Source organism: Solanum dulcamara, chromosome 9, assembly GCF_947179165.1.
Source record: "Solanum dulcamara chromosome 9, daSolDulc1.2, whole genome shotgun sequence".
Classification (NCBI taxonomy): Eukaryota; Viridiplantae; Streptophyta; class Magnoliopsida; order Solanales; family Solanaceae; genus Solanum; species Solanum dulcamara.
Genome location: NC_077245.1, coordinates 24,460,877 through 24,469,720, shown reverse-complemented (window position 1 = coordinate 24,469,720; position 8,844 = coordinate 24,460,877). Strand labels below are relative to the sequence as shown.

The 8,844-nt window shown below is 37.4% G+C and overlaps 2 protein-coding genes across 2 annotated transcripts; both read left to right on the top strand.

Moving 5' to 3' along the window:
• The first annotated feature begins 437 nt into the window (after positions 1-437).
• On the top strand, positions 438-2,828 carry LOC129903076 (uncharacterized). The gene is made up of 2 exons (XM_055978559.1): positions 438-1,820; positions 1,954-2,828. The coding sequence occupies exons 1-2, from the start codon at positions 1,743-1,745 to the stop codon at positions 2,539-2,541; spliced, it is 666 nt and encodes a 221-aa protein (XP_055834534.1). The 5' UTR covers positions 438-1,742; the 3' UTR covers positions 2,542-2,828.
• A 3,128-nt stretch (positions 2,829-5,956) lies between these two features.
• On the top strand, positions 5,957-6,394 carry LOC129903615 (uncharacterized). Its single transcript, XM_055979167.1, has one exon. The coding sequence runs from the start codon at positions 5,957-5,959 to the stop codon at positions 6,392-6,394; it is 438 nt and encodes a 145-aa protein (XP_055835142.1).
• The last annotated feature ends 2,450 nt before the right edge of the window (positions 6,395-8,844 follow it).

The window sequence follows — 8,844 nt, the reverse complement described above, 5'->3', positions numbered from 1 at the left end:
TCTTTTAATTGAAATTGGATTGAAAAATCATACGCCAACAAAACTTTAGTGTGATAACCAAGTTGCTCTTCATATTGCCTCAAATCCGGTGTATAATGAAAGAACTAAACATATTGTGGTTGACTATCATTTCATTCGTGAGAAGATTCAAGAAAACTTAATTTCCACGGGTTACGTGAAAACGGGAGAGCAACTAGTCGATTTGTTCACAAAGGCACTGAATGAAGCTCAAGTTATCTATGTAACAAGCTGAGCATGATCAATATCTCTACTCCAGCTTGAGAGATAGTGTTACAAAATATTATAGGATATCCTAAATATATTTTCTTGCCTTATATAGCTAGCTAAATCATAAAAGAAATGTGTAGGATATTTACTTATCTTTGATAGAACCTCTAGTGATTATATTTACACATGTATTTATGAATATAGTGAAGTACAAGTTTTTGTATTCCAATATTTCAAATAACAGTTCTTCCATTGCTCCTACTTCATGGCTGATAGGTACCCCAAATTTTCTTGCCATAGCTGCAATCGTGTTAAATCGCTTCACCGGTGTTTCTTATCCAACCGTATGAGTTTATCAAGCAGAGCGTTGTCTCTTCCTTGACTTTACTTTGACGGAGAAGCCCTCGATTGGAAGCATTTCACAGATAAATTGGCTTTCCATTAACGCAGACAAACTGTAACGGAACTTGGAGTGTCTCCCATTACTGATTTATCGCTACAAATGGATGAGAAATTCTCTTGTATGCGTCGCCACCTGGATAACATTCAAAATACACTATCGGCTTGCTTCTGTAAAGTTCTCTGATGCTCAAGCACGTCCAGATTTGACTCCGTCTTTGGCCAGTAAGTGTGACATAGAGGAGGTCGTCGAACAGGAAATTATTCTTGCTTTGAATGAGGACAACTTAAACACTATAGAGAATTCTGAGGTCCCTCTTATGATGTTAGAACCTCAAGTGGCCAAATCAAAGACATTGTGTCCCATCTTGGACTCCCAAAATTACTTGAAGGACGACCAAGCAGCTATGCCTGCAAGGTGTTCGCTGAAATACACAATAAGAAAATTAACATGGAAGTCGATCATCAAGTGATAAATGATTCAGAAAATCATGCATCCCATGTGTTTGATGAAATGTTTCAAATAGTTTCTGAAGTTAAAGGAGGATACAGTCACCTTATCATGTTTGAAAATAATATCCTTGTACTACCTTGTTTGCTTTCGGCTTGTAGTCATGCGCCGAATTTATGGGAGGATCTATATTTGATTACTTCATGGAATTCGATCATGCTAAACCCCCATTATCTTTGTATCGATTTCCACCTGATCAATAAGGGCCAACTATCCGTTTGATCGCGGTTCTAGTTTGCTTACCATATTTCTTGGCGCTGCAAGATATTATTCACTCATGGTTGTGGATGATTTCAAAGAGATCATTAGGATTTTCACGTCATATTGTCTCCACGTGCAATGCTCACTGTATTTTGCCTCAATTCCCATTTGATCCCCATCCAAATCTATTCATTATAACCCCTGGTGGGTGCCTCCAAGTTTCTACATTGCAACCTGATCAGGCATATGATTGGGATCCTGCAATATGTTCCAAGTCTATGGCTCGAATAGAGTTGACAACAAGCGAAAGTGTATTCCCTTGGAGAAAGACACTCCTTGTTTTGCTCTTTGCATTGCCTAATGAACATAAGGTGCATCACTTGGATATGAATGTTCTAAAATTATGTGTGCTGAAGGTTATAGCAGCTCGACTTGGAAGCTATTTGATAGACAACTATTTAAATGGCATGTCAAAATCAAGGTAATGTGATGACGGTCTTTGGACACCATTTGATAGAGAAGGTTCAACTTTTTGTTGTTTTGGTTTGCACTCACCAGAAAATGACTTTGCATCGGCACTAACACTTGAAAGTGATGTTTCTGATCCATTGCAGCCGCAACGTCTTATATCACTAAGGTTTGGCCCACTGTGCTGCGCATGTGCAATTTCTTCTGGTTATTCAGTCTCTAGAGTGGTCATGTCAGAGGCAGAACTTGATAATTTTATAAGACACTGTTTCAATTTTCTTTTGTTGACTGTAGTAAAGAGATTGTTTCAACAACTAGACTTCACAATGCTCACGACGTGTTCGTCTGACAAATTTGAATTGCTTAATGATTATTGGACTGAATATTTTCCAATGCCAACCACTGACGTCTTTGATGATGAACTAGTCATCGCTCTATATCATGATGTTCTAGATGTTGCTGGACAAGTTCACATAGAAGGAAGTGCACAAATCCTTCATGGGACAAACATCCTGGACTGCATTTTCAGTCTGCCCAAATTGGTGGTTGCGAGTAATTACACTAGGAGTGTGGATACACCATTGGGGTCTCAACATGAGGAGACTAATTCAAGAAATCGTGTAGCTTGGGTCTTTGACAAATCTCTTCGTAGGGATAAAATTAGTAGGGATTACACATATCACATACTGTTAAGAGCTAATTACATCATATGCCTATTCTTTTTCAAATTATAAAAATCCCTTAAATTTGGTGAAATCTGGATACATCAGGTATATATCCGACAGTGATGTATCTAACGTCTTTATACATCATATAAAGTGATGTATCCGACCGATACATCGCATATAGTGATATATCAGAAAATAGGAGAGAGCAGGGATTTTTGTAATTTTATCAAATGGTAGGAAATTTTAGAAAATACGGTAAATAAGTTGTTCATTTAGACTATTTTTCCATAAAATTATCTTTCTGGTTCCTTTAGCTAACAAAGAGTACATAGTAACAAAAGGCTATATTGACAAAAGGGCATATGAAATTGCTAGTGAGTGTTATATCACATATCTACAATGTTGAGATTGTTTTTCTTTGAGTCACTTTATCTACTAAAAGATGAAGGTGGGAGTCTCCCTGCTATAATTAGAATTTGTTGTACTGTAATGCACATTGGTAAGGTTTTAAGAGAATTTCCTACTCCTGCTTTTAACCTACTGTTAGTTGGTATAGCTTCCTTCATAGTTATTAACAATTGATCTTGGGTACATTTATGTGCCCAGTAGAAAATAAAATCCATAAATCATTAGTCAAGTTGAGAACAAATTTCTAGAATTTAGTTCATATTTTTCATATTTTGTATTATTCTAACCAACCAGCATGATTAGACATTTTCAGGGTTAATTGAGTAAGATTGAACATTCAAAGCATGATTGTATTGAAAGTGAAGATCAAAGGAGAAGTTGGGAATAAAAGGTGAAGAAAATACACTTCAACAAAGTAGGCCTGCGTCGCGCATTTGAACCATGAGATTTAATACCAAGTTTTTGAATTTATTTCGCAAACCAGTGTAGTGTGTGCCAGGTCCACGTCGCAGACTTGGCCATGGATAGAACAAATTCATACTTGGAATTATTCGTCGAGACAGTAAGGTCCGCGCCAGGTCCGTCTCGCTGACCTGGCTCTGTATAAGAGAAATTTTAAGCCGACGCGGGAAATGAAATTTTGTACTAAAATGAAGCAAGTTCGTGTCACAGACTTCAGTGCGTTTGATTTAATTTCACATTTTTTTGTGCTATAAATAGCACCTTTACATATTTTATTGGAAAGCACTTCAGATTGTCGGAGGAGACTTAGAGAGGACGAAGAAAACCCTATCTTTTGAGATATTTTCTCCTTTCTTTTCATTTTGAATTCAAGCTTTATGTTAAAAATGATTCATGTAAGTATGTCACAAACTATGAGTGGCTAAATCCCCTTGTTCTTGGGTTGTAGCCATAAGATGAAGATTTAAATCATGCTTTCTGTGGTTGAAAATGGGTTTTTACATATGATTACTCTTATATTCTTGTTTTTATTATTTTAATGCTTGATCATCATTAGAAAAAAATTGTTGCCCACCCAGAACTCAGAAGACGGAAAGAGGATAGAACACTAAAATATAAGGAGCATGTTTATCCTAGAATAGCCTAGGATGATTAGTGTGTGGAATGGATGTGACACATATTTATACACCATGTTTGGTTACTAAACAGGATGATAGTAATAATGCATTTTTGTTGGTGCATGATTATCCCCGCTCAACGATGTAGTTAAGCTGTCAACAAGAGTAGGCAATTAGAGGTTGGAAGACCATAATTGTAAAATCAGCCCTGTAAATCAGTAATCGAAAACCCATTGGAGACCATAGTAAATGATATAAATTGGAAATCTATAAATGCTACAACCCAAGGACTTTTCTTTAAATTGATAAATTTTACCCAATACCATTAAATCAAGTTCTCACATTATTTTTGAAATAATTATTTTATAGATATTAATGAACTCAACTCTTTGAAACACACATGAATAATTTGATTCATCGAAAAGTTGACTACGCCTAATTGCATTGCCTTGTGGGTTCAATATTCGGCTCTTAAAAAGGGTCACTATATTACTTTTGAGACCACATGCACTTGCGTGTGCGTTTAGATGCAACAAGTTTTTGGGACCGTTGCCAGGAAATATTTTTTAATTTGGCAATAGTTTTCTTTGAAAAGTTTCTTTATTTGTGTTGGTGTTAACAACTTGATCTTAGCTATATTTCTTGCAAGATAACTCAAAAAAGCACACTGGACAGAAGTGGGAACAATTTAGAGCCGTTAGCTGAGCCTGAAAGATTTTTGCATCAGCAAAGAAAGAGAGCAGCTACTCTATATCCTGTACTATAGTTAAATCTGGGTGATACTAACGAAGTGCTGGTAGAGATCTCTGTGGAGATGGCAGCTAGGACAGTACGTGATGTGACAGTCCTACTCATAACGAATGTCACTTCTAGCATTCAGAAACCTCTAGTTGGAGGAAGATTTGAATTGAAACATGGTGAAATTGTTGCAGTCTAATGGGTAGTTTACAGGTTTGCCTCATGAAGATCCTCAAGTTCACATCCAGAACTTCTTGGAAATTAGAGAAACTTATACACCTAATGGGGTATCTCCTGACTATGTGAGGTTAACATTGTTTCACCTTTCTTTGTTAGGGGAAGCTAAGAGGTGGTTGAAATTGGAACCATCAAATTCAATCACTTCATGGCAACCTTAATTATGGTAACAGTTACAACCCATATTGGAGAAATCATCCTAACTTCTCATGGAATGGAAATCAGCAAAACCAACAGCAAGGGCAGACTCAATACAGACCACAAGGAGGTGGGCAACAGTACAACAATCAAGGTCAAGGGTACAATAACCAAAATAAAGGTAATCAAAGATCAGGAAAATCAGAAAGAATGAATGTACAGGATATGTTGAAGCAGATCATGACGAAACAAGCTAAGTTGGTTGTAGATGTTCGTCAGAATCAGTTGGCCACTCAAAATTTAGAAAAATAGCTTAGACAATTAGCAAGTGCACAAGGTTCTAGCCAACAAGGGGGTTTACCAGGTAACATTGACCCAAATCCCAAATAGGTGAATGCCATAAGTACTCATAGTAGACTCTCCTTCGCCGTATTGGCTCACAAAGTTAAATCGGCAGAGGTAAAAGGTAAAGGGCAAGTTGGGAAAGAAGGTTAATCCAGCGGATCAAAAAGCAGTTGAGGAACCAAAACCAAAACCAAAACCTCCTTCTCCTTTCCCACAAAAGTTTAAGAAAAAGAAAGAATAATGCTTCGCGAAGTTCATAGACTTACTGAAACAAGTACAAATTAATTTACCTATGATTGATGTTTTGTAGGTGAATCCCAAAATACGCCAAGTTTGTCAAAGATATTGTGGTCAACAAGAGCAAGTTAGCTAAATTTGAAATAGTGGCACTTACTGAAGAGTGTAGTTCAAGAATATTGAACAAAGTTAAGCTTCCATCTAAACAAAAAGATCCTTGTAGTTTCACGATAAAGGTAACTATTAGTAAGTACAACAATGCAAGAGGTCTTTATGATCTAGGTGCTAGTATAAACTTGATGCCTAGATCTATGCTTAAGAAATTAGGTTTGGGAGAACTTAAGTCAACCACCATTTTGTTACAATTAGCTAATTGTTCTGTAGCTAGACCTGATGGTATCATTGAAGATGTGTTAGTTCAAGTGGGATCCCTCATCTTTCCTATTGATTTTGTTATATTAGATTTTGAGCTTGACACCGATGTTCCTTTTATATTGGGGCGCCTGTTCTTAGCAACAGGTAGTGCACTTATTGATATGGCTGCAAGTAGATTGATTATGAGAGCACATGACAAAGTGGAGGTGTTCGATGTATATAATGCACTGAAGTTACCTACAGTCTATGAAGCGCTGTCCGCTATAACCATCATTGATGAGAAAGTCTTAGCTCAATGTATTTTAGCAAAAGATTCTTTGGAAAGAGTCATGATAGGTCAAGATATTGAAGAGGATATATAAGCTAAAGAGTTAGCTAGTGTGCTTGATATGCCAAATGTCAGCATGTGAAAAATGAATGTGGAACCTTTGAACAGAGAATTGGGTCATTCACCGAAGCCATCTCTGGAAGAAGCTCTTAACTTGGAATTAAAGCAATTGCCAACACATCTTAGCTATGTTTTTCTTCGAGTGAATAATACCTTACCTGTAATTCTTTCATATGCTTTGTTGAGGTTCAGGTCACGGCAGCACTTGAGGTTTTGAAAAGGCACAAGAAGGCAATTGGATGGAAAATGGATGATCTTCACGATATCAGCCCCGCTTTATGCATGCATAGAATTTTCATGGGAGAAGGACATAAGGCTAGTGCACAACCACAACACCGGTTGAACCCCATCATAAAAGAGGTTATAAAGAAAGAGATAATTAAGTGGCTAGATGCAGGCATACTATACCCAATCTCTAATAGTAAGTGGGTAAGCCCAGTTTAGTGTGTACTAAAAAGGGGGGGGGGAATGACTGTGGTGACTAATGAGAAGAGTGAGCTAATCCCCACAAGAACAGTAATAGGGTGGCACATATACATGGACTACAGAAAGTTAAATGATGCCACGAGAAAAGATCACCACCTTTTACCATTTATTGACCAAATGCTTGACAGGTTAGTAGGCCAAGAGTAGTATTGTTTCTTGGAAGGGTATTCAGGTTACAACCAAATTACCATTGCACTGGAGGACCAAGAAAAGAAAACATTCACATGCCCGTATGGGACATATGCATTTAAGCATATGTCATTTGGTCTTTGCAATGCTTCTGCCACTTTTCAGAGGTGCATGATTGCTATATTTCATGATATGGTGGAAGAGTTTGTTGAGATTTTTATGAATGACTTTTCAATTTTTGGAGAGTCTTTTGATCTCTATTTGCAAAATCTAGAGAAAGTACTAGCAAGGTGTGAAGAAATAACTCTTATCTTAAACTGGGAGAAATGTCATTTCCTGGTAAAAGAGGGTATCGTGTTGGGGCATAAAGTGTCAAAAGATGGTTTGGAGGTGGACAAAGCTAAAATTGAAGTGATTGAGAAGCTTCCACCACCAATTTCAGTGAAAGGAGTCCGCAGTTTTCTAGGTCATGCCGGATTCTATCGATGATTTATCAAAGATTGCTAGACTTGAAAAGGAGGTAAAATTTATTTTTGATGATAAATGTTTGTAGGCCTTTGAACTCTTAAAAAAAAGCTTTGTGGGAGCAGTTTTGGGACAAAGAAAGGAGAAAATATTTCACTCCATTTATTATTCCAACAAGACTCTTAACTATGCTCAAGCCAACTACATGTTCACGGAGAAGGAAATGCTGGCGTTGGTTTGTGCATTTGATAAATTCCGCTCTTGCCTGGTAGGTACAAAAATGACTATTTATACTGACCATGCAGCTCTTAGGTACCTTTTCAACAAGAAAGATGCCAATCCAAGGATCATAAGATGGATTCTATCGCTACAAGAGTTCGATATTGAAATCAAAGTTAGGAGAGAATACAAAAATCAAATAGCAGACCACCTATTAAGATAAGAAGATTCATCCCATGTAGGTGAGTAGAAGTCGATAAAGGAAGAGTTTCCAGATGAGAAACTGTTGGCAATAGAGGTACAAGAACTTCCATGGTATGCTGATATTGTGAACTACATTGTTAGTGGAGTGTTTCCTCCTGATGCTACTTCGCAACAAAAGAAGAAGCTTATGTATGATGTCAGGTTCTACATTTGGGATGAACCTTATCTATTCAAGCAAGGTGTTGACCGAATGGTTAGGAGGTGTGTTCTAGAAGTGGAGGTGCACCAAGTGTTGGATAGTTGCCATTCATCACCATATATCGGCCATAATGGAGGAGAGTGTACTGCCTATAATGTGCTCTAATCAGGTTTCTTTTGGCCTACTTTGTTCAAAGATGTTGTAGAGTATGTAAAGAACTGTAATCAGTGTCAAAGAGTGGGTACAATATCAAGGAGACATGAAATGCCTTTGAACAACATTCTGGAAGTTGAAATCTCCATGTATGGGGAATGAACTTCATGGGTCTGTTTCCATCATCTTGTGAGAATCAATATATATTGGTGGCAGTGGATTATGTATCTAAATGGGTTGAAGTAGTAGCCCTTCCCACAAATGACTCAAAGGTGGTAAGCAAGTTCCTTAAGAAGCACATCTTCACTTGTTTTGGAACTCCCAAGGTGATTATCAGTGATGAAGGATCATACTTCATCAATCAAACAGTGAAGAACCTCTTGGTTAAATATGAGGTGTGCAACAAGATAGCCACAACTTATCATCCATAGAATAGTGGACAAGTGGAAGTCTCCAATAGGGAGGTGAAGCAAATTATACAAAAGACTGTCAATGCACAACAGAAGCATTGGGCAGAAAAGCTAGATGAGGCGTTATGGGCATATAGAACTGCTTATAAAACCCCATCG

Excerpts from the sequence above, each read along its gene's own strand:
- LOC129903076 (XM_055978559.1), top strand. The coding sequence starts at position 1,743 with ATGTGTGCTGAAGGTTATAGCAGCTCGACTTGGAAGCTATTTGATAGA. Across the intron at positions 1,821-1,953 it reads AATGGCATGTCAAAATCAAG|CCGCAACGTCTTATATCACT; the intron begins GTAATGTGATGA and ends GATCCATTGCAG.
- LOC129903615 (XM_055979167.1), top strand. The coding sequence starts at position 5,957 with ATGCCTAGATCTATGCTTAAGAAATTAGGTTTGGGAGAACTTAAGTCA.